Source organism: Cylas formicarius, unplaced genomic scaffold (assembly GCF_029955315.1).
Source record: "Cylas formicarius isolate icCylForm1 unplaced genomic scaffold, icCylForm1.1 PGA_scaffold_7__23_contigs__length_41026272, whole genome shotgun sequence".
Taxonomy (NCBI): domain Eukaryota; kingdom Metazoa; phylum Arthropoda; class Insecta; order Coleoptera; family Brentidae; genus Cylas; species Cylas formicarius.
The window spans coordinates 32894182-32920573 of record NW_026844352.1 but is presented as its reverse complement, the minus strand read 5'-3'; the positions used below and the strand labels follow the sequence as shown (position 1 = coordinate 32920573).

The 26392-nt window shown below is 37.7% G+C and overlaps 2 protein-coding genes across 3 annotated transcripts in view; one reads left to right on the top strand and one right to left on the bottom strand.

The window, feature by feature from the left end:
* Nucleotides 1-16068, top strand: part of LOC132705181 (vesicular glutamate transporter 1) — a 68937-nt gene extending 52869 nt beyond the window's left edge. The window contains exons 4-9 of the mRNA XM_060675624.1: nucleotides 10069-10185; nucleotides 10243-10369; nucleotides 10543-10773; nucleotides 10860-11327; nucleotides 11449-11823; nucleotides 12852-16068. Coding sequence (XP_060531607.1) covers nucleotides 10069-10185; nucleotides 10243-10369; nucleotides 10543-10773; nucleotides 10860-11327; nucleotides 11449-11823; nucleotides 12852-13337 — 1804 coding nt within the window. The 3' untranslated portion in view covers nucleotides 13338-16068. The remainder of the gene's footprint in view (nucleotides 1-10068; nucleotides 10186-10242; nucleotides 10370-10542; nucleotides 10774-10859; nucleotides 11328-11448; nucleotides 11824-12851) is intronic.
* A 286-nt stretch (nucleotides 16069-16354) lies between these two features.
* Nucleotides 16355-26276, bottom strand: LOC132704941 (pancreatic lipase-related protein 2). 2 transcript variants are annotated; one of them, XM_060675291.1, is made up of 6 exons: nucleotides 26225-26276; nucleotides 21480-21609; nucleotides 20545-20767; nucleotides 17622-18003; nucleotides 16613-16781; nucleotides 16355-16552 (listed from the first exon to the last, which is right to left on the bottom strand). In XM_060675291.1, the coding sequence occupies exons 1-6, from the start codon at nucleotides 26259-26261 to the stop codon at nucleotides 16414-16416; spliced, it is 1080 nt and encodes a 359-aa protein (XP_060531274.1). In that variant the 5' UTR covers nucleotides 26262-26276; the 3' UTR covers nucleotides 16355-16413. The 2 variants fall into 2 exon arrangements, with proteins under 2 accessions (XP_060531274.1, XP_060531273.1); XM_060675290.1 differs by lacking the exon at nucleotides 26225-26276 and adding an exon at nucleotides 22735-22932.
* Nucleotides 26277-26392: the final 116 nt, after the last annotated feature.

Below are 26392 nucleotides of genomic sequence, written 5' to 3'. Positions count from 1 at the left end.
AAGCTTAACAAATGTAATATTTTTCTGTTAAACATATTAATATTATACATTTACTTTTTTAGCATAAAAGCTACAAGAAAAGACAATGATATTTGCAATGTAAATACTTGCATGTATTAACCACTCAGCTACAGAACGTGAAAGATAACAAATTAACATTCGAATAATACGGTCAATGATAATTTAAGTTCGAAAAACAATTACATTTTAACAATCAGCACGACATTTGAGATAATACATAATTTTTAATTCATCTTTTAAATGCATGTAAAAAAAAGCCTTTATTTAAAATATTGTTTAGGTATTGTTAGATCTGTTTAGACTAGGATGAAATCAGTACGGTTCTAGTAGTATAATCATGAACATTCATAAAATAATTAACCTTAATAGAAATATATGGAGGCGTCAATTTTTAATCTTAAAAATAAATATAATCGGATTAAATGTTATTTTTTGCTTTGTATTTGTCATATAAACAGAATTTTGACTTAGTGATATTGATGTTATATTGATTGATATTATGGTTACACAGCCATGTATAATCCAATCAACTTATCGTTGATATGATCTATATTCTTACCCTATCATTATATGGTCAGCAAATAATGTAATTTTACGGGTCTTTACAAATTTAACTATTGCATTTATATGCAATAGAAACAATAATGGCCTTAAAATAGTTTCCTGGAAATAGATTAAGAAAACAGCTGACTCATATTTTACCGTGTTCTTCCAGATATGTAAGATTTCAAGCAATCCGTTAATTAATTTGGTAAGTGCTTTATCACCTATATTTCCTAATGTATCTATTAAAACATCATTATTAGCAGTCTCGAAAACTCATCAAAAATTCACAACACAACCAAAACAAAACCATTCTCATCAATTGCCCCCACAAGCATGTCCCGCTCAAAATCCAGATTGACTAGAAACAATCCAATTATTTTCGTCACAAGTCAAGAAGTTTCTTGAGTTACCCACTGACACGAGCGTATCCGAAAATAGTATATTATGCAACAAGTGCGGTAAACGGCATTTGACTCACGAATTTTTAATAAACGAGTGAGTTAAAAAGTTTACCGAACATCTATACTTTTTCTACGACGGTTAGTTTTGGGTACATTTTCGCAAAACACAAATACACTCACTGACATAATCGTCAGAATTGACAAACGTCAAAATTCAAAGCGTGGGAAATATCTCCGAAAACATCCGGTTGCTCCCAAATCCGTGCGGTAAAATCCCGGAAATGTCCGAAGTGGCTCGGATTCGTGGGAAACGAAACTGACGTGGTAAAGTAACGCTTCCCGCACGCTAGATCGGGGGGTAATTAGGTATTTTACAGACGGAAGTAGAAAAATATATTTGAACAACGACTTTGGACCTTTCGTACTTATTCTTATTCTTATTTTAATTTTCTAAATTTGGTATTCATATTGATGTAATGTCCATGAGGGTAAAGGAATGTTTTCCTTATAATAACAGCATTAATAAAATTCTGCGAAACAATCTATTAAAGAGCAGAAAGCACCACACTACTACTACACCACGATGCGTCACGGGGACGACAACTCTGTTAATTCGCACAAAAATTCCTCATCTCACTTTGGCACAATTCGATTTGGTCGTCGGTCGGCATGCACTTTATTAAAATCGAACGCGGCGGGCAAACAACCGGAAAGAATCCCGCGGCAAATGGATTAAGCCCGGAGTCTCTACGGAGGATCGTTTTCGCGACAGCGTCCTCACGCGCGTGGCTTATTTTTCCGGAAAATTGCGGCGGCTGTTGCTGCGGCCGCTGCCGCGATCACAGTAGTGCGTATTGTCCCGAGTAAGGTATTAGAAACCGCGGCTTAATTGGACCGTTAACCGGATTTTATTGTATACAGCGAAGCACTAACGGGTCGAATTTCTATGGATAATTTGCACTCCTGTCGGTAAGTAGCGGCCTAGATTTATTCTACGTCTGACGTAGAATTTATTTGCGGAGTTTTGTTAGGCTCGAACCCGTATTTGCGTAGTGAAGAGAATTTCAATGTTATATATTCCACAACACGTATTGCTACGACACTCATTCTCTCGCGATTTAAACTGGTGAATAGCTTAACGTAGCGAGTTCGTGCGTGGGTCGGGGTGAAGCTCCTCCATAGGTTTGTCATAAAAAATAATTACTATTATTTAAGTAATTTACTGAAGCAATAATCATTGCTTCCAAATAATTTTGTTTATGTATTTTAAACCATTTCGGAAATGATAATAAAAAACAAATTTTAGGGTTTCCTTGTTCTGACGGAGGTATTTCCGGACACTTGATTGTGAACTAAACTAACGTTATTTTTAACAATCCTTTTACCATAAAAATTAGGGTAATATTTTTGAAATACTCTGTAATAGAACAACAGATAATCAGAAAAAATAGTAACGCGGAGTGACGTAGATACATTTTTATAAATAAATTGTCTAGCAAAATAGATTTAATATTAGAAAATAGAATCAAAGGGTCGGGATACGGCTTTTGCATTTGCATCGATGCTCACACTTTAGAGTTTTTATTTCTTATTACATTACTTTTTATATAGGGAAATCCGTTGCTAAAATTTTCCTGCCTTTTTCGGAAGGTGTCCAAGAGTAAAAAATTGAAAAAAAGTATAAAAATTGTCAATTGCAATTAAAAAAACTAAAATTTATAAAATTTCGTTTGGATTGAATGTCATTTGGATTGCCTGTATAACGGAAGTTCAATTTAAGTACACTTCGAGTATACAGTTATACCTTTTATCATTTAACCCCACACCATCCAATTGGTTCCGGGTTCCTTAAGGTGTGCAGTAATTCTATAGGGCTATTTTATAGATATATTAAGCAACAAGTAAACGGCATTTACGAGTATTTAATATACGGCTAAGATAAATGGTTTACGAAACGGGTTGCATACTATACTTTTTCCACGACCATCACGGAAAAATCATAATTTAACACTAAATTCAACCAAAATATTTACTAGTTGCCATCAAACCTATTCGTTCATCGTTCCGGTCGGTTCTGCTATTGTTGTCGCTTTTAAACTTACGTACGTTAGACAGAGAGAGGTATATTATTATTGTTATGTTGTTTATTTAACTCGTACAATTGATCACTTATTGTTATTATTATTTAAAGACTGTAATTGAAAGAACAATCATCCAAGGATAGAGCTTTTAAGAGGATTAAATTTTTAATATTGTATAAGCAAGAAAAAGCAGGTTCTAACCTTCAATTTTGTTTTGTTTGTACTGATGAGACATGGTTATTTTAAAATCGCACTATTAGTCTTGGCAAGATATTAATATAAAAACTATAAAAACCACTAAAGTTCATGAAAAATTTCTGTGGGAGACTTGAACTATAAATGTCACTTTGCTCACCGACTAGTCCACTAGATATTAACTGTAGCTTATAGCATGTAGTATTTAAATTGTCTGATGTATTGCATAACATTTTTCTGTGTATTAGTTTTTGGATACATTTTTGTAAAATAACAAACAAACTTCAAAATTCAAACCGTGTGGTAAAATCTCCGAAAACATCCGATTGCACCCAAACCCGTGCGGTAAAATCCCGGAAATGTCTCGGAAGTGACTCGGATCCGTGGGAAACAAAACTGACGTAGTAAAGATCGCACTCTAGATCGGTGTGTAATTAGGTATTTTACAGACGGGAGTAGAAAAAAGGAATTGTACACTATTTTAAAGATTAAGGAGTTATACGCTATTTTGCATATTAAGTTATTTTATTCATAAAAAGCTATTTGGACAATTAATCGCTATACTAAATTAGAAATTCAGGTTATTTTAAAAATGCAGGAATTCTACGCTATTTTACTATTTCAACCTAGATAATTGTTTTTTTTTTTCGAGTAAAATAACACGGAAATAAGTCCCCCGTTATTCTTCGGCGAAATGAAAACGCGACGATAATTTCTCGACTTCGTCAAGGCCGGGCTGGCGACGAAGACCACTTCACGTCAGATACCGACTTCTACTTGGTATTCATGGAGCCGGAGCTGAAGTGCTACGCAATCAAAGGAATCATATCGTCGTAGACGGCGGCGTCGTGACGGCGAAGGAGCCCAGATCGATGCCCGCGGAAGCCCCTTCCTAAATATACCCGTTCGGGTTCACAATTGGGGAGGAAATTACACTAAAATCGTTTGCCCGACAAATACATCTTTTTTGTATTTCGATGGCGCCGTTCGATGTCGGATCGACGCTCGATAAAAAGACATTTGCGAGACGACCTTATACAGTTTACGTAAACGTTCGATATGTTGATGCTTTGAATACGTGAACCCTGAAGGCGAACCCGACAGTCGAAAAAAAAAAACAATTAGTCGGAATCGTGCAATAGTCTAGAATTCCTCCATCTGCAAAATAACCTAGAATTTTATATTGTACACTAAGCATCGAAATTCATTCATTTGCCAAATAGACTGGAATTTCTTTTTCGGCAAAATAACACTAGAGTTCCTTAATTTGAAAAGTAGCTTATAATTTCTTCGCCTGCGAGATAACTTGGACTTTCTCCATACGTAAAATAGCTTGCAATACGTGGTGGTGAAACAGGCACTTCCCTTTTTTACAGGTATGAATTAGATGGCACCTTTTTTTCATGTTTTTCATTTTTTACTTTTCACTCACAAAGTTAAAAACATATCTTGTCAATGTTCGATACTTTTTGCAACATAATAATCGTCGCATACACGCACACATGTCTCAAAATGGCCGATTGTTGGGCGCTTGTGCTTTTTAGAGGATTTTGATGAAGTAATTTGAGTATCGTGACCTCACGTGTTGTGAAATACACGCCACGTCATATCCAAATTCGGTTTAAGCAAAATTTGATATGTGTTGAGTGGTTTTCTTAACAACCAGAAGATCAATCAACTTTGTTTAATAGCAATGCTTTATGCAAAAATAAAATAAGTGCTCAAATTAAACACTATGAAACCAAGCACAGACATGAATTTTAGATAGATCCAGCGGGTCTTAAAATTGATATCGACGGGGAGAATTGCCTAAAAAAACTTCAAATCTGTGTTTCCCCCAAAGAACTCCCAACCGCTATTCCGATGACGAGACTGTTGCTCATCCTTTTGACCAATTACGAAGAATTGAAACTTATTGACCAAATTACCTCGCCCCGTTTTTTTTATCACTTTCCTTTAATGTCGCGCGCTCGCCGAGATTTTGAAGTACGTGCCGAAATTGCAAATGGCCGGATTAGAAGAAACCAAAGCAAACTCCGGATTAGGTGTTTTTGCTGTAATCGCTTCTGCGGAGGGTGCGGGGGGATGTCGAATTATTTACCGCCCAGATTTCGGAGCGACTAGCGTCAATTTAAAAATCATTCGATGCTAATCGCTAAGATCAGGGGGAGGGGGGTCCAAATGACTACGTTTCGGACGAAAACCGGATAGTGGCGTGTCGCTGTCGACATCACGACGCATTTAGGGCGATTAGATTTAAAACGTTTTTATGATAAACGTCCCCCCTAGAACGCCCCCCGCACCGCTGCCGTACGTACGTAATGCGCGACGCCGTTTGGTAATACGTAATCACTATCTCGGCGTTGTGCCGACTACCATGTTAATGTATTTTAGTCATCAGCGGGAAGGGTATCCGTGCGCAGGGGCGTACTAACTCCCCAAGCCGCCAACGAGTGATCGTGGATGCGAATCGCCAGGTGGCGATATCAAAATTTTAAATTTCTGTTTGTTTTTTGGAAAATGCATATCAATTAATTTCCTGAGATATTATTATTCGCTTCTAAAAGCGGTGTCAAACATTAAAATTAATACGAAAAATATTAGTAATAATGTTAATAATATGTATATTACGTAAACACATTACACTCAAATACAAAATATCCGATGGCAAAGCTAAATAAAATATTCATATATATATATATATATATATATATATATATATATATATATATATATATATATATATATATATATATATATATATATATATATATATATATATATATATATATATATATATATATATATATATATATATATAATGACACTATATTCCGGGATATCATCCGTTCGCTTGTTGAACTCCGACTGGAATCCTGCATCCGACTGGAAACCTGCAAATCCTGCATCCGACTAGAATCCTGCAGACGTTTCGCCAAAATCTCACTTGGCATCTTCAATCAAAATCTCACTTGGCATCTTCAATGCTCGCGCTCCGAAAACACTTGGCGAAACGTCTGCAGGATTCCAGTCAGATGCAGGATTTGCAGGATTCCAGTCAGAGTTCAACGAGCGAACGGATGATATCCCGGAATATAGTGTCATCACATTTTTCCATCCGTGAATCAATACGTGAGAATATATATATATATATATATATATATATATATATATATATATATATATATATATATATATATATATATATATATATATATATATATATATATATATATATATATATATATATATATATATATATATATATATATATATATATATATATATATATATATATATATATATATATATATATATATATATATATATATATATATATATATATATATATATATATATATATATATATATATATATGAATAAAGTGGAGTTAAATAACGAAGAAAAGAGGTATAGCGTGGCAAATAGTAAAAACACTCATAAGTAATTTAATTAATCGAAATTATCTAATTTCAATTCATGAGAGGTGTCTACACTTGAATACACTTAGAATTAGTCGGAAATTATTATGGATGGAGAAAAAGATGCATATTAAATTATTCTTAAATTGTTAAGTAATTTGAAATACGGTGACAAGCCTCACACCCCTTGACCCCCTTAGTCACAAGTTTTAAAGTTTTTGTACGTCTCTTATGTACTGAGTGAAGACAGTGGTCAATGTCTTTATTTATAAGCCTATGAGTAATGTCTTCTCGAAATCTAAGTTCATAGTATATAAATAGGATTCGAACTCTACATGAATCGGAAAATCGCAATGGCGGGTCAACTTTTATAATTTTTTCTTAATTTTCAATCTAAAAGCCATTTTCAAATCTTTGTGGGATTAATTTTAAGTAAATGGCTGTCGACACAGTCATCGAAATTAGTTTAATGAGAAGTTAGTACAATCAAAATGGTTATACAAATTGGTGTCATCGGCATATAGATGAAACGTAAGATTTTTACGTGACAGATAAATTTGACAAGGATAAATACTAAGTGTACAGACTTGCTGAGTTAGATCTATGTAATTATATAATTTAACCCTAGTAAGCATGCCATAGGAAATAAAAGATATGGTTGACCATTTCAAATGTGCTATTAAAGTCTAGCAAACACTTGTTAAAGAAATTATCTCTGACGACCCTGTTGTCTACTTTCCGGGTAATATTTTATTTGCGTTAATAAAATGCCTTGATTGAGGATCCATCTCCAGAATTTTTGAGAATGGATTCCGAAGGATTATTTAGTTTTCGAAAGGAAATAATTTCCGTTTATTTCCAGGTCAGTGGCAAGTAGGAAGATATAAGGCATTCGTTAATCATATGTGTTGTATACGGCTCGCTTAGAGGGCAACATAATAAAATTATAATTATATTAATTTTACGTGGGTAAATCTTTAAAATTTGACCAGCCCGGTGCCCGCGGGTACAGCACTGAGAAATCCCCCACCTCCCCCGACATTAATAAATGTATCGTGACAATTCGGCGACGAGTGTCTCGCCCCGGGACGCCGTTGCAAATGATGGGGTTACGCCGTGACACAAACCAATTACTATTTGAAACGTCGAAAGTCGCTTGGAGGGGAGGAGGTAACCCGAAGATGGATATTATATTTAAAAAATAATCGAAGCAACCCTTCCTGAGCGTGTTTTTATTTCCTCAGGTCCAGGAATTTACAAACTAAAATAAAATTTAGGTTTTAGCAAATTTTTCAAGAACATTTCTATAAACTGGAGAAACTAGACAACAAAACGTTATGATTGAGCTCAACATGCCTCAAGCAGATGTCACTGGTTTCAAAGTTTAAATTAAATTTAAAATTTTCTTATTAATTGAGAAATTTTTTATAGTAATAGTATAGCATATATTTGTAACTTATTTTCAAGTTCCTCCTGGAGAGCGCTAGTTTCACTGTATTATTTAGATAAATCGAATTATTTTTTTCATCTGTCTAGTTTAATTTTTTATAAAAAAGGCCAGTTGGGCCGTCTAACTCTGTCGGTTTTCCACTTCTATACATTTAAAAAGCTCGTGATGGTTTTTCTGATTTAAAATTGAAAGAATGAAAAAGTACGAAGAGCAAAAAAAACAGTACTTACCAATAACAATTTTGGTAATATTAATAAAAAAAAAATTCGATTTGTCCACCAAATAAGCTTCGAATTCGTCACTGTCATGTCCAGAAAACCTATAACAATAAAAACTCTTTCAATACTTTCTCAATTAATTTAATTTAAATTTTCAAGTCAGAAATTTTGACTCATTTGATTTATTTCTCAAATATTGTCCTTATTAAACTAAAACAAATATTTTGTCTTTGGTAGCCTTTTAGTACTTTCGTGGACACGCTTCCGAAAAAAAAAAAAAGAATGATAGGTTTAGATCTGCCTTATAAATTGAGGTCTTGATTTTAGGGTCTATGACCATAGGTCAAAGGGTTTTTCTACTCCCGTCTGTAAAATACCTAATTAACCACCGATATAGCGTGGGGGAAGCGTCACTTTACCACGTCAGTTTCGTTTCCCACGGATCCGAGCCACTTCGGACATTTCCGGGATTTAACCGCACGGATTTGGGAGCAATCGGACGTTTGTCAATTTTGACGGTCATGTCAGTGAATGTATTCGTATACAAAGATATAACTAAAAACTAACGGTCGAAGAAAAAGTATAGTATGCAACACGTTCGGTAAACTTTTTAACTTAAAAACTCGCTCCGCTCGTGTCAATTAAACTAGTGAGTCAAATGCCGTTTATCGCACTTGTTGCATAATATACTATTCCTAGATACAGCGTGTCAAACTTGCAATAAAAAATGTCCGAGAGTTACTTTTTTTCCTTTTTCTAGATTTTTTTTACTTTTAAGATAGATGAAAACATACATTAGAACCTTGAATATCTTAAATAAGTTATTTTACTTCACTACTCTAGAATGAAATGATATATCAAGTCAATCAATGGTATTTGACTTAAAAAGTTTTTTGGTTAGATTTTTCTACTCCCTTCTCTAAAATATCCAATTATGCATTTTGCCACGTCAGTTTTGTTTCCTAAGGCTTTTCGCCGAGCCAGTTCGGACATTTCCAGGATATTACCGCACGGGTTTGGGAGCCATCGGATGGTTTCGCAGATATTTCCCACGGCTTGGATTGCGACGTTTGTCAATTATGACGATCATGTCAGTGAATGTATTCGTGTTGTTTTGCAAAAGTGTACCCAAAAACTAATGGTTAAATAGAAAAACAAACCTACAAAGAAAACACGAACGAGACAAACACTCTTTTAAAGTGCGGATCGCAAAAAATATAAAAAGGGGCAACCCAACTACCACGAACCAACTTTACCCGCACCTTTTTATTCATTATTCATAATAAAATACATCACTTTATACTAAAAATTAATTATTGAACAAAGTACATTGCAGTTTCAAGATTCCAAACAACGAACTGCAACGGCGTTCGACTTTTGATTCTGTTAACTCAAAAAAATTTTCAGGCGGCAATCAAAAATGCCGTTTGATTCACATTATCGTCGTCGTGTTCTGTCGTGTCTGTAATATTAAACAAAATCAACGCTGTCATCTTTGACTTCACCGAAATTACCCGGTCACAAAGCAAAATCGCCACGTGCCGTGTTTGTCGAACTCACAGAAACTGAAATTGAAAAATGTTTTTCATGTCCCTTCCCCCAAATATTGTATTCGATATGCCCGTGCGGGAGGGGGATTTGCAAATAAGAAGCCTCGTCGGTGCCCGGTCACGTACAAGGAATCACAAACGTTTTCATTTAGCCAAGTTTGAAATTTACATGGATTCGTTTTAGGCAAACCAACGACAGTTTCGACAACTCATTGAAGAGGGGGACCAGCGAGGTTGCGGATGATATCAGCGTCGACAGCATACCGGAATACCAACGGCCACCGCTTAGGAAAATCGACGAGTATATTTATGGTCCTGGTGAATTGAGGTGCCTGTAAACGACTTCTTCTTTCCGCAGGTACGTCAATGCGGAAATTCCATGTCTTTCGCGAAGGGCGACCGTAGCTTTGCTGGCATGCGTGGGTTTCATCATCATGTTCGGCATGAGGGGCATTATGGGTATGGTCAACGCGGAAAGAGCTAGGGTAAGCTCCCGACTAAGTAGTATCGAGTTTTGGTGCATGCCTCGTTCGATATTCATAACCTGAAATAACTTAGAATTTTGATTGGTTGTGCTTAAAATGAAAGCTAGGACGCGAGTTCCCCTACAGTTGCCCCGTCGGCAACCGTAGAGCAAAATTAAAGTAAACATTTTCAGTTGAACATCACGGAAACTGATGAAGGTACCACGGCTGAGGTCGAATCCGCCATATTCTGGGGTTACTTCGTCACCCAGATACCCGGAGGTCTAATAGCTGCAGCGTATCCTGCCAACAAGCTATTCGGAGCGGCGATAGGAACTTCCTGCCTGCTGAATTTCCTCATACCAAGTCTCTACGACTACCCCAACGGATTGATAATAGTCAAAGTGATGCAAGGTCTCGTCGAGGTACTTGAAAATTTTAACTTTTCTACAGATTTGAATACAAGGTGTGCCCGCTATAATTTGAAGTCTTAACTTGACATATTCTACAGGGCGTGACATATCCAGCTTGCCACGGTATAATGCGGTACTGGGCTCCGCCTCTCGAACGTTCGCGCCTAGCAACGATAGCATTTAGCGGCTGTTATGCCGGAATTATGTTTTCCATGATGATATGCGGACTGTTGATGAACAACATCAGTCTGATGGCTCCCTACTACTTCTATTCAATTGTCGGTTTAATCTGGTACATGGCGTGGTTGTGGCTGGTGTTTGAAAGACCATCCCTCCACACCTGTATAGACCCCAAAGAACTGATCATGATCGAGAAGTCCCTGGGCGGTACCCAGCAAAACTACGTCGCCCCGAACCTGACCAACACCCCGTGGAAAGAATTCTTCACCTCGCTGCCGTGCTACGCCATCTTCGTCGCCAACTTTTGCAGGTCGTGGAACTTTTATTTGCTGGTCATATTTCAGCCGTCGTACTTTTCCCAAGCGTTTAGGAGTACCACTGCCGAGGTAAGCGGGAGCAACTATGTACAAAAATCTACCATCAAATAACTAGTCCGACGCGAAGCTGAGAGTGTCCCTTCTTCTGCTATGTACGCTTGGTAGACCGAAAACTACTCATTTTTTACAGAACGCGTCTTTAGGCGCTCTGCCCCATTTTCTGATGACTTTGGTCGTACCAGCTGGTGGTATACTCGCTGATCGACTTAGGAAAAGAGGAATCCTCAACACGACGCAGGTGCGCAAGCTGTTCAACTGCGGAGGCTTCGGTCTGGAGGCGACGTTCTTTCTGGCTATGGCGTTTTCGCACACGACCTTGCAGGGTATGACAGCCTTGACGATAGGGGTGGCGTTCAGTGGATTCGCGATATCCGGCTTTAACGTCAACCACTTGGATATCGCTCCCAGGTATGCGAGTATACTGATGGGGCTCTCCAACGGCATCGGTACCATCGCCGGTGCCCTGGTACCGGTAGTGAAGAAGATTATTGTCAGGAACGAGCACGTAAGTCAATGAAATTAAAACAAGACGCTAGAGGAGTTAAGAAAATATTTCCAAAAAAAAAAATGTCCTAGAAAAATAAAATCTTTTTACTTACTTGTGCATTTCGGTCGGTTAGTTGGCTTTCTCTCAACGATACGCCTTGTATAGTACGAGAGCTTCGCTCTAATGCGCGCGTAGAGAATAATGGCGTCGTATCTGTGAGGCGACAACCGCGAAATGACATGCATACTGGGGGCTCGTTCGAATACGAGCCCGTTCATCCGCGAAAAGTTGGGGTCCGAATTTATATGAAATATCGTGTTTATTAGGCGAGTTGAATTCGAATTTGAACGGGGGAAACACATTCAGTTGTCCAACAAAGCCCAGTCAACTGACGGAGGCTTTTTTATACCGGGTGGCTTCAAATAAACGAACCTTAAATGCACACTGCCCTTGATATACTCGAAAGTAGATAAGCAAAGCCGTTTCTACAACCAAATATCGACGACTTTCTTTGAGAATTTGTATTTGTTCGATGGCGGAAAATTCCAACACCTTTGCTCAAAGAAAAAGAAATTTACCTAATGTTGTTCGAGCTAAACAATAGTCAATTTAGAAGTAAGTCCGTCACCGTCACACAAATGTAATTCAAAGTAATACACAGAGTGTCCCATTTTCGATGTGTTCTTGTTGTTGTTAATTATCCTAGTGCTCGAAAATCTGGTTACACCCAATTTCCTACAGGTAGGACAGTAATATGCAAACAGAAACTTTGTATCTTCAAAATAGGACACTTGGCACACTCTGTTATAGGGGTAAATTAATATCAGTAAAGATAGTGATCACGTATTACTCTGGCGTTTTCATTCGAAGAATTGTTAACTATATAATATTCTGGAACTAGTTCAACTGCAACCACACCAGATCAACCCTGAAATAAACACTGTTGTAAACCATCCGTTTAGAATTTGTTTCATAACCTGATTTGACCATAGATTATTCCATAAAACCCCACCGTCCACCATTTCCATGTATTTTTTCTTCTTCAGGATCCAAAGGAATGGAGGATCCTTATTATCGTGTCCGCCATGATCCACTACGCAGGTATCATCTTCTACGGTTTCTTCGCATCAGGCGAACTCCAGCCGTGGGCCGATCCAACCGTCGAAGAAGAGAAACACTGGAATCAAATGAACGAGGCTGTCCCTGTTGCCAAGTATCCGCCTGCGGGCGTCGTTCAAGGTCAATTTAACGGTTTGCTTTCCCGCCAAGGCAGCGGAGGCGGCATCGTCAATTACGGTGCCGCCATGGAGACTTCCCTCGCTTCTCAGGCAAAACCTGTTCCACCAAGACCTCCCGCACCGAGGTCGCTGTCCCAGGAGTCGCAGCATTCGCAGCAAGGATCCGTAGTACCTGTAGGAAACCCATTCAGGACATCGGCGACTAGTTCGGGTAACCCGTTCAGGCAAGAAACGGTACAACCCGCCCCCGAAGACGTTTACATGCACGGAACCCCTCAAGACAGATTATATTAGAGTTTGGATGCATCCCTGAAAGTTACCGACCCGGAAAATATGTCCTAGTCATCACATATTTTTTTTTTTTATGGGAATTAGAACAATCGCAACTATCTTCGTACTGAAATTTCGACAATAATTAACGAAATACAGGCACATAAATGAAAAAAAAAGACGATAAAGCACTTGTTATCTAACGCAACAAAGCCATGCCTTAAAATTTACAACGTTTGTTCTTTTCGCGCCAGTAGATGTGAGTCACACCACGCGTCAGCCCCACCACCACGGGTATTTAACGCCGACCGCTCAGACTCCTCCCTCTTTCACACAATGTCCCTAGATAAAATATTTCTAGAATGTGCATTGACGTGTTTTTCAATTGAAATCAAAGGGGTGAAAAGGTTTTCTTGCCTCCCACCCCCAGGATATTCGAATTTCTATTTTTCCAGTAAATGTATGTAGACGTAAGTACGCAACTGTTAGACGAGGCACTGTCTAAGGTATATTTAGATAACGTTGTCAATTTGTACATACCTACTAAAGAGTATTCTATTTCGTCCTTGTATAAAAAACAAAAAAGATACGGGGTGTTTTAAAATTAGTAGGTATCCGGTAGATAGAATACAAAAAAAAGGGCGGATTTTAAAAAAATTACGCGGCGTTCCGAAGAGATGGCTAGAGATTTGAACCAGAAAGTTACGATGTAGAAATATTAGGACCAACTTTTCGCAACGCCCTATATAATGATCGTGCAATAAAAGGGTGAATGTTTCCTTTGCCGCCAAACTCTTTGACAATATTATTCGCAATTGTGACTTTGTTTACTTATAAAAAACCGTAGTCCGTAAGTAAACGTAACAATAATAACATTAATGGAATAAATGAACTGTTAAGTATTTTTGAGGTTAGACGCCTCGGGCTGTGCAGACAATAATTATGGCCGGGTGAATAACCGCCCGCCATATTAGTTTTAAGGTGTAACATTTAAGTATTGTATTCGTCGGCTCTTCTCTGGAGATACGTGCCAGACCTTTTAAAGCTCTCGATGCGTATCACAAAATAGGGTCCGAATAATTATTTCTAACTACTGGTTTGTTTTGCATCATTGGGAAATGCCAGGCGCGCGCATCGTAGCGGCGTTGCCGTTTAGTTCTTTATCGGGAAATGTTTACGTACTCCTTGGGATCCGTTTGAGGTTAGTAATTAACCGTGAATATTTCGTGTGATTGTCGTATTTTGAAAATAAACCTTTTTTAATATTTTAAACGCTAAAATCTCGAAGCTGGACGAATTTCGAAAACAAAAGTAATAACGTTAGTTCGTTGTCCGTTAAAAGTGGTATGTAGTACGTAGCAGTAAGCGTAATATTCTGCAGCTGCGTGCTTCCTGGAAAAAATAATGGAGAGTCAAAGACGCTAAAATAATGTTACGTAAATGATTTTGTTTAGCATTTCGTCACTGCAGGGGCGCTGTCCACGTGCAAATGTTGTGTAATAATTACTAGAAGGCCGGGTGTAAGCGCTCGTCTGTGGAGTTCGCACTGGTCTGTGGTTTAAAAGTTTCAGTGGAGAATTGTTGACTATTTTCAAATATTCATTACTTTAGAAAATGGCGGGTAGATTAGACACTAAACCAGGTTTAAGATGCAGAAACCGGCCTTATTTTTGCAACACTTTCACCTCTGCCTCCGTTATTTGTTTTATTCCGTATAAAAAACAAACAATTAACAATACTTTTTACTGCTATTGGGCAAACTTGCCGGGATCATTCGGCCAACAATAGAAGGTTAGGTTTTGAGTACTCGTACTTTTTTCATTTTCGTTTGTGACCTTTGCCAATAACATTCGAAAGCAACAAATAATGTTACAACATACTTAATGCTGTAAACCACCATCATTGCAACCCCGAGAACTTCAGTTCGGCCATTGCTTGTACAACCGTGTCTTAACGTCCTCGGTTCTCGTTTTAAACGTTTATTGCGCTTTGGTTTGTGGTTTCGTTGCTTTCTGAGGACGCGATGACAAGTTTTCCCGCATAAAAGTCGGCGAAAACGTCATCCGGGAGTCCTCGTCTAGTGTAGCGGCAATAAATATATTGAAAATATACAAAAAAATACCCTAATCATAGCGAGACACTTTAATAATGGCATATCTAAATGTAATACGTGTGCGAGCCAGGGAAATTATTTTCTCGCCGTTTTTTCCCGAACTCGCGTGAACCCGATTCTATTGTTACACGGGGTGTTCTCGGGCTACAGTTTCGCTGAGAAAAATTACCGGCAGGTGTTAATTTTTTATGCAAATATCACTGAGATGGCTGTAGTTTTGGTACAACGCAGTCTCAGACGCCCTCCTACCATCTGGGTCTTAGAAAAACATATTTAGGACATCATTAGCCTGCGTGTATGTGGTAAAAGAAAGTTATGTAGGTTTGTGTGAGTTGTAAAGGACAGCTCATCTATTTTTGATGTTATTAGCCCTCATATATTGTAAAGACCGGCTAATAGTACCTCTAATAGACATGTAGTTTTTAAAATGAAAGGCATTTGGTTACCAAAAGTTTATTCTGTTGTTGTGGTTAATGACGTAATGGCCTATTTTGCAAACGAAACTAAAACATCTCGAGCATATTAACTGATGTTCGGGAACATTCCGTACCATTAGATAGCTATATTTTGCGTTATAGTTGTAATTCACGTTTTCAGATATTCTGTGTGAGAGTTAAAACGTCTTTTCGGAAATAAATATGTTACACAAAATTCGCTTTTTAATAACGTTCAGTATACATCAAAACAGTATATAACAGAAGTAGCGCTGGCTACTTGTTCACCTCAGAGACCCTCATCTCTCTATTCTTTTTCTTTTACCATACGCTAAGCCACATTGCCAGGGACGGTCCCCCATTACCATGAATTGGTATAACGTGATATGGGTAATACACGTTTTTTGTTTTGTAGTGTGCATAATTAGTAACAGGAAGTAAAATTACTTGAAAACCGTCAAATTTTTAAAAAAATCTATTTATTAATTGTACCGCTAAAATCACAGCTATACCTAACATAACCTAAACTGATGCCATCGAAAGATAAAAGAAATCATCCCCGTTGCACCTGATTTGTCAGCATCCGTAGGATGGGGGAAGTTGTTTCCGCGAATTTCTCTTTCAGCTCCCGGGGAGGTCCCTGAGCCCATGGCGGATCAGCGTTGGTCCTGACGTAATAAACGCCCCTGGCTCTGGGAAACGCCATATCTTTTAGAACCACATTGGCCGCCAGTTACCCCCGTGATACCTACTTGTGAGTGATGTGCTCTCCCATTAAGACGTATTCGTCTTCTTCAGGATGGCACCAGCCCAGCATAAAGCTTATGAGAGTAGGACAAGGGTACGCCCAAAAACCTCTCTTGGTAACGATGGATTCGATGAAATAGGGTGTGACTTTGGTGTGGTCGCAGGCAACGGTCTCTGAAAACATCAACGTCATTCAAAATTACGTCAAAACGGTGAAATTTATCTGAAGCATGAGCAGTCAGTAGCATTTTTTAAATAGTAAGAGTAACGACGGAAAATATGTTTAAATAATTATTAACTTCTTTATTTTAATTCGACTCGAAGAGTCACTTAAAGCGAGATTTCGATATATTTTGTACCACACATCAGGATTAATTTCTAATATTCAGTACAGTGCTTACGTCCGTACGTCATTAACAAAATTCATATTTACAGATACCACAAATACATGATTTGGACACTGCAGTCCGACCCATAACTAACCAAAACTTATGTCATGTTTGGAGCAATGCAACATGAATAGTGGAATTTTTTTAATTCTATACCCCTCATAAAGTATAAACATATAAATGTCTTACTAGAAGTTTTGCTCTACCAAAAAACAAAATTTTCCCACACTCATACATGATCGTAATAAATGTTAGTTTATCTTTCATAAATACTTTGCCAACGTTGCCAAATAGTAGCCTAAGCCCAAAACTAATTGCAACAATTCTGTGATTTGTGTCAATTTGACAAAATCGACCAACACATTTTTATAATGTTGATTATTATTATAAAATTATTACAAAAAAGTGTTTTCTTTTCTAGTTATATAGCAATATTTTGATAGAAATGATAAAAGACAACAGATTGCATTTGTTATTGGGGTAAGATTGAAGTATTGCAAACCGCTTAAAATTCTACAAGTTTTTAGACAGTTCCTTCCGCTATTTCCTTTTTGAAAAGTGCCCTTTGCATTTCAAAAAAATATATGCTGTGTTCGATAAACCAACCAGAACGAAGGATATTTACTAAACACGGTATCGCTGCCGCAGCCGGGTTGACTCGAGCCCCCGTTTATGTAAAAGTCTGCATGGCCGGTGGGGCCCCACTGTCCGAGAATGCCGGCGCCGGTGTGCAGGACGTCGACGAAATGGGCGTCCGTGGGATCCAAATCTCTCGAGGAGTTGCGTCCCATGTAAAAGAAGATGGTCGGATCGAGGCCGGTGATCCGTCCAATTTTGCCGTCCAGCGTAGGATCGAGGTAGTTGGCAACCAAACCGGAGATGTGGGCCCCCACGCTGTACCCTATCAGGTGCATGTCGTCGGCTCGGATACCGCGGGGATGCTGCGTTAGGTATCTGACTAGCTGGGCGATGCATTTCGCGCAAAATCTCGGCGCCCATTCCATTTGCTGCGACACAGAATGTTAAAAAGTAACATTCGCGGTTTCGCGGCAAGGAGTAGGTAAGGGAAAAAGGAAGAAAATGATCGAACGATACCGAAAAAGAAGCACTAGCAGCAGCGTTAATTATAACCTGCATTTCTTTCTCCCAGAAAATGGCCGAATGATCGTGGCAGTTGTGGCCAATAGCAGTAAAGAAGCTGCATTTCTTTTTTCTTATATTCCGTCTCAACAAACAAGTCAAAAATCCCATGTAAGGAGCATTCGTCAGGATGAATATATGAATATATGAGTTGATATAGATATAAAAAGAGAGAGAGAGAATACGGAAGTTACAAAATTGGAATAAAATATACGGTAAGGAAACAAATGCTTGCAGGTCAAAATTCGAACAACTACTTTGTCCCTTCTGAGGGTAAAAACACTTTCCAGCGAAATAATATAAATAGCCATAAATCTTAACTAATGGGTAAGAAATATAGACTATTCGGCATTCCCAACAATCAAGCGAAAATGAGAAGTACGGTCTGTTCATGCTATGAGGAAATACTTTGTCACCAGGTGGCGTTTTCTGATATAATAGTAAAAAAAAAAAGTGAAACAAAAGCAGCGATTTTTGCACAGTTGGCTCTTAGATAATATAGTGCCTTACTTTGAAAAAAATTGATGCGTGGCAGAATGCATTTGACGAGGTTCAGGCATATGCCACAAGGTGAAAAACGAAATTTTAAATCTTGCTGCATGCGTATGTTGAATGGACCTTCTCAAAATTTTTGTCATAGTTGCTTCGTAGTAGTTGTCATAGTGGCTCCTCTATATCTCTAGGTATGGTCTGTTCATAGATATAAGAAAGTGACCAATTACTTTTGAGTGGGATTATCCAAGGGTGGTCATTAACATACAATGCAACAACATTATTACCTAAAGCTTCGGAATTCAAATTCAGGTAAAATTGTGATCCGTAATAGAAAATAATATTATACCTACCTGTGGTCAATATTGTTTGATTTGGTATACTGCTTAGTTTGTTTATTAGTAATCATTCGTGTGTAATACAGCGTGTGTTGAATCGTGTGCGAATTAGTGTATCTCAGGAGATGCTCCCGCCCAAATGTAGAAAACTGAGACTAAGGAAGTTATCGACAATGTTTATTTGACTCTCATTGAACTCGGTGCTAGCAAGTAAGCACCTTTAGAAGAAACGGCCACATTGACGAAAATTCCAACATCAACTGAATGTAAAATTGTGAATTCCTATTTCAGCGAGGAAAAAAAGAAGCGATGCTGACATTTTCTCGAGTGTAGATGAAAGTGATCAAGATATAATACGGCGTAAAATTTACCAGTTACACGAGGAACAAAGCGTGCCTACATTAGATATCTTAATTAGGAGGTTTGATAAAGATGAAACCGGTGTTAAATGTGGCAGAACTACTTTATGGAAATGTATTAACACATGGGTTTTAGATTTAAAAAAACTGACAAAAGGCAAGTTTTAATGGAATCTTTTAGAATTCGGAAATGGCGACTGAAATACCTATCTAGAAAAAATTAGGATTTACAGAGAACAACAAAGTCCAATTATTTACTTGGATGAAACCTGAAAAGTTGTAAAACAAACGCGCCATCAAAAAGAGGTAAAAGAATAACTATTTTGCATGCTGGCTCTAAAGATGGTTGGATTGCAAATGGACTTTCTCTGTCTGCGAAAAATATTAAAGATTCTTCTCTGGATTACCATGAAGACACCACCGCTGATTTATTTGAAAGTTGGTTTAAAAACAATCAAAAGTTATCACAGTAGACAATTGACTAAAACCCCTTCCTCATGTGACACAAAAGCAACAATCCAAAACTACGTGTATAATAACGACATTTATTTTCACGAAAATTATACCAAAAAGCAATTAATTGAGGTACTACAAAGCTTGTACCTACAAAAGGAATACGTCGGTGATAATTATGCAAAAAATCTAGGGCATACAGTTTTAAGGCTTCCTTCCACCTTACCACTGTATATTTAATCCCATTGAACATGTTTGGTACCAACTGAAATCTGCCATTCGTCGTAACAATATTTTTCCCCGTGTTAACTCCAATGGTCTCAAACTTATAGAAACCGAAGTTTTTAACATCCCTCCACAAAGTTGGGCAAATTCTGTTAAACATATAGAAATAGCAGAATAACCGTATATCCATATTGCAAATAATATAGAACAAATAATAATTAGAACAGGCGATGATAGCGATAGTGATACTGATATATTATGTGAATAATTTTAAGTAATTTAAGTAGGCAATAAAAATAATTAGTAATTTTATTTTAGATTTAAACATAAATACATACATAAATAAATATTGTTTAGTATCTTTCCTAACAAAACCACAAATAATTAAATTCTAAGCAAAGTACAGACCTGTTCGGCCATATTTCATGCTTACAGCTTGCCCGGTCTTTCCTTAATTCTTATCAGTTAGTCACTTTCTTATATGTATCAACAGACTTTACCAGGCATCACTACCCGTAAGAGATTAGTTTTATCAACTTACGCTGATGCACGGTTCTTTAACCAACGACCCGTAATCGACGATGATGATGTTGTAGTTTCCCCTGTAAAAATATGCGTCCCTCATATCAGTACTCGGCGACAGATTTCTGCCTCCGCCAAAACCATGGACTACGATTTTGGTAGGATAAGCCCGATTGAATCGACTGGCGTACAACGATTCTTCTTTGGTGGTGTCTAGCAACTCTGGATCGGTTTGCGTCCGCCTAAAATTATTACCATTCTGTGCCAATATAAGGTTTCAACTTCAATTTTTTTTACTAAATTATTTGTTTAAAGAATCCATATTTAACTAATGGGAATATGAGTCCGGATTAGACTTTTAGATCTGAGGAAACAGAAAGACTGCAGTGTGCGCACTCACGTTGGGACTTTTGATCAACATTTAAGCTGCCTCAAACCGAGAGATGGCGCTCTATTTAATGACTCCTTGGCTGGCTAAATTTATTTGTAATCTATCGTCTAAACGCGGGAGTTTCCATTCATTTCGAATATAAATTATTTATTTACACCAGCAACTATCTTTAAGCAGATTCGCCACGATTTGTTCTAATTAGCAAATATCCTCTCGACGTTCTTGCCTAAATAACGTTAAAATCGCCGTATTGACCGTTTTATCATTCGAATTTCACTCCTAGTCTTACAAAATATCCTATTCTAACACCCACGGCCCGTAAACGTCCCAAACAAATACAAAAATCCAGTTAAATTTCGAAACCTTCTGTGGCGTAATCGCGGACCGTCCGAATAAAGTAATTTCTAGGAGTGCTGTTTATTTTTCGTAATCGAGGTCGGCGCAGGTTTCTCCCACCTCCCCTGTAACCTTTAATTTTTCGTCAATTAATTAGATACTTTCACGACGCGTCTTTTGCCTGAATTAATAGCGCAAATTTTAGTTTCGGGTTTTTTATTACGTACCTGGTGTACAAAAAAAATTGTATCTGCTTGTGGGGACACTTATAGGGTTTCGGGATACAGGACGTCGTGTTGTACAGGTCTTGGACAGACGTGGGTTTTTTTCGTTCCTTTGATTTTTGTCCGTACACGCCTGCAATGGATAGTTGTGTCGTAATAACCGTGGCCCAATTTTAATCGCAAATTCAATGGCGCTGATTAACATCTGTATAGTTTGTTGCGTACCTACTTGGATCACAGAAATACGCTAAATGTTCGTCATCGTAGTATGTGGCGCCTATTGATTGTTTTGGGGATACGCTTTTAGAAATCAGTTGCCTCAATATTTCGTATTAATTTAAATTGATTGCAATAAAACTACGGTTTCCTTTCGTGTCTTTTCCACGTTACATTTACACACTACAAACATTAAGCACAACTTTTTTTCGTCGCCTTCTTACAATATATAATCGGCCGCTATAAGACAAAGGATATGTTGGTACATACCATAAAAGTCACATACTTATGCAATGGCTATTTAGATCCGTGTTAAAGCGACTGAAAGTGCAGCTAAAGTTAATCGAATTTGTTTATTGGCTTAGCAGTATACTTATACCGTTCTTAATGATACGGCATTACGAAATACGGAGGATAACACGTTCAAGTCTTTGTTTATGCACTTTCACCGGAGCACCGGTGTATTATTTATTAATTTAGCCTAGGGAATTTGAAGTAACGAATACATCGAAAATTAATTCTTGTTAGAAATTCTGTTACTTCTTTTCTTACATCTTTATATTATATTTGTCGTATTCAGTAAAAAAAAACGAAACATAAGCACCGTTACCACAGATCTCTATATTTTTTTAAAGCTCTATGATGATTACCGACAACTGAACAAATTAACAAATTCATATCATAAAAAAAAAGACGGAATATTAATTAGCTTAAATTTTTGTAAGGCTTTATTTTTTTTTTTCGAAATACAGAGAATTTTCTCCACTTTTTAAGTCATTAGTTTTTATATATAGAGGCTGGTGTTCTGGTGTGAAAACATTGGAAAATAATTTACTAAAACCATTTGGAGTTATAAAAAATTCCAATTTCCCTCCATATTCAAAATTATAATTTTTTTTTTTTTTCTAGAGGCTCGGTACAGTACTCTGGACCTGCACAAATTCCTCACTTTTTCACATTTAAAAATCGCAGAAATTTACCTCATTACCAGCGTTTTTCTCGTTTCCCTGTAACCCACTTAACCCGTCGGTTGGACACTTACCAGCAAAACTAATCAGCAACAAGTAACAAATCGGCAAAACTAGATCACGTCCCGACGCGACCGTCATCTTTTTATTAAACCCTCTATTCGCTTAAAAACGTGGAAGACCGCGACGCGCAAATAAGAGTGAAAGTGACGCATAATAAATATGCACTGGCGATTTCCAATTTTCATTTATCGGACAACATCGTTATACCGGCTTACCGTCTCGCGTCGTCCGACACAAGAAAGTAAAACCGAAGGCCTGCTGAAATAACAATAACTCTCACAATAACGGGGTAGCCTTCTCCTTTTACCTCCCACGTGGGCGTGTGTGTGTATGCGCGAAACCGTCCGCAACACTCACTCAAAAAATCTCCGTCGAACAGTCGCAAACTACAGCCGGCTACACACGATCCGGCAGGCCTGTCAGTTCGAACTGAATCGTCCGCCTGAAGAACGGCCGCCTGATGGTCTGACCACCCTCCACACCTTCAGGCCAATATAAAATATCATTTTATGAAGGTAAGAAAATATTTTTTTGAATGTTAAACATAAACAAAAACATCATATTTCTTCCACAAAAAATACAAAAACAAGTTCAGTTATCAGTTGTTACCAGCATAAGTGAATGAAGCTAAAAGAGAACCAGCAGTCTGGTACTGGCGAGGTGATGCCGACGGTTCGATTTCTTGAACACTTTCTGTCTAGGGTAAAAACATGTTGTTCTGGAAGTGGTGTTCAGTGGAAGCTTAGGAGTTCTGGAGAAGCAACTGCTGCGATGGTGATGCTATTGCGGATAATTAAGAACTTGGGCGGCTAGGATTGGAACTGGATGAATGATTTGAATAATATTCATTTGACGATGGGGAGTTCAGTGGTAGCAACTGTTGCGGTGGTGCTGGTGTTGCGGAGTATTGAAAGCTTGGCCGACTAGAATAGGTACTGGACGAATGATAACGATTAGACAAAGGTGGCGGAAAAAATCAGTTTATGATGTGGTGTTAATGTACCACCCTCAGCTTCAAAAAGTGTGTCATTGATCGCTGGTTAAATCTCTCAGCTTCATAGCAACGTTTTAACCAACAATGTCAAACCGGTCATCCGCTGTACGTGGCCGTTTGAAGTGATTGTTGGTTGGTGGTGTTTGGTCACCTGGTGTTTGATATTTTGGCGTCGGTCTATGACGAAACTGCGAATCTGAAGCCATACTTGAGGTTTTTTCAATAGAATCTTGGATTTCAGGTCACTTTGAAGGCTGTGTGCTCCTGTTTCGGCCTGTCATTCATCTTGTAACAAAAGATTTGTTAGTTTTGTGTTAGTTTGTGTATGGTTTTTATCACTGCATTACCGTATATTTATCGTATTTCATAAATTCAAAGGATGAAAAAAATTTAAAAAAAAAACACACAATTTGTTTTTCAAATATCGCCAGACATTTTTAATGCATATTTATATCATGCACAAGAAATAATATTCTTTTTTTTTCAGTTTCCACGACTAGAACAAGACTGGAGAAAACTTTCTCAGAGTTTTGAGGAACTATGCAAGTTTCCTCACTGCCTTGGGGCCATTCACGGAAAGCATGAGAGCATCGTTCTGTTAGCGGATCGTACTATTATAAGTCTAAATGTTTTCATAGCATGTTGCTATTAGCCTTAGTTGATGCAAACTATAGTATTTTAATGTGCGATTTCGGAACAAATGGCAGGGTGTCTGATGGTGGTGTATTCCAAAATACCCCATTTTTTGAAAAATTACAAAATTCTCTCCTGAAAATTCCTGGAAAAGGAACCATACGGAATACTTACAGAAACCTACCATATATATTTATAGGAGATGATGCATTTCCATTAAGGATAGACCTAATGAAACCTTTTTGACAGGCAGCCTGGACTTCCAGGGAGAAAAAACTTTTCAACTACCGTTTTTTATCACAAGCAAGACGCGTATTGTGGCAAATATATTCGGAATATTGGCTGTCAGATTTCGGATAATTCACACTTGCATTAATTTGTAACCGTGAAATATTGAATTTTTTGTAATGGCTTGGTGTATGTTACATGACTTTTTGATAGCTAAGTCGTCAAAAACATATACTTCTCCAGAGTACTTTAACTATAATGATACGGAAGAAGGTTGTTGGATTGGATTCACAAGGTTCTAATGTGTCTAGCTTGCAACGAAGACCATTTGGAAATACAGCGAACGCAGCAAAAGAAGTTAAGGATGCCCTGAGTTATTTTACGAATGAAGGTAAAGTTTCTTGGCAAGATAGATTCACCCCATTATTGAAAGAAATCGACTAAATTTTAAGAAAGACCCCTGGCAACCATATGATTACAAATTGCAAAATTTTGTTTGGGCCACTGACTTTCTCATGAAATTTGACTCTCAGGCACTCTGGTACTTTTTTTCCTATCTCTTCAAATAATATAAAAATTACCTACCTTATTTACATTATAAAAAATGTGTGTTTATTAAATAAATAAACAAACAAGCTAACTACTGAATGTTTCTGTCACTTACACCTCATTTTCGCTCTCTTCGTCATCCGAGATATTGCTTCGAGAGTTTCAAGAGACTTCTTGGTCTTCCACAGACTTCAACAAATCATAATACCAAAGTTTGAGATGGTAAACTTCATCGGCCCATGATCCCGTCCTCATTGAATCCTTCACTTTTTTTACTTCATTTCGAAAATTATTATTATTTTTTAAAACAGTAGACTTCGTACAAGAAGGACCAATTTTCTTTTCTATCAATTTTAAATACGCCGCTTCTTTCTTGGCACAGTCATGATAGTTTTTCGATTTTAATTGCCATAGATACGACTCATTGCGATAAATCGCGATAAAATCTTTTAAACACGCGTTTTCTCTTTACCGCGACTTGGTAACGACACACGTTCAGACTAGGCTTCTAGTACGTCAGGCCGGACGGAAGAACGAACATAGTTGTGTTCTGTGTCTGCCTGAACAGTCTTAACTGACATATACACGTTCAGGCGACTGGTCTTTAGGCGGACTGTTCAGTTCGAACTGACAGGCTTGTCGCATCGTGTGTAGCCAGCTTAACGATCGCATCGAAAGCCCTCACTTATAAGTAATTTTAGGTCGTAAGTACTAAAATTATGTTCCGCGTGGCTCTCATTTTTAAAACGCACGAAATGAAAACAACCTAAATTTAAAATACCTCGGTAAATATTAAATTATCCCATACAAAATAACAATCGCCAAAAACCATGCCTACACGCCGATCTTGCGTTGTTTGTGTTGTTGTTTGCAAGGGAGTGCGTATTCGCTTGTAGAACTTGTAGAACCCCGTCGGTCGCCCGAAAACTGCGAACTTTTTTTTTGTTCTGTGGTCCCGGCTAGTCGAACGCAACAACGCAACAGTAACAGCAACGCCATTGAAGATCGAAGAAAAGTTATAGATTAAGAATCGAGAAAAACGTAAAAATAAGTCGAAAAGTTTCTGCTCGGCAACATGTCTTCGTTTTCGAAATTACCAGAGAAAATCGGGAGGTCAGTAAGGGGCACGGACATTTTATGGTCAGCGATTTTTTTCACTTGAGAGATTCACCTGAATACTCTTTTTCACGGTCCTAATGTTTACGCCACGTTTGACGTAACGGAACGACTACAATTTTTCTGGTAGATTTTGATTCAAGTTCTTT

Bases quoted from the DNA above. Each gene is read 5' to 3' on its own strand.
- LOC132704941 (XM_060675290.1), bottom strand. From the start codon at position 22,801: ATGACGGTCGCGTCGGGACGTGATCTAGTTTTGCCGATTTGTTACTTG. The intron at 16,782-17,621 runs GTAAATATCCTT...TGATGTTTTCAG, and splicing joins CGGCAGCGATACCGTGTTTA to AGACCGTTGCCTGCGACCAC. The intron at 16,553-16,612 runs GTAGGTATCACG...GGCGTTTCCCAG, and splicing joins GGAGAGCACATCACTCACAA to AGCCAGGGGCGTTTATTACG.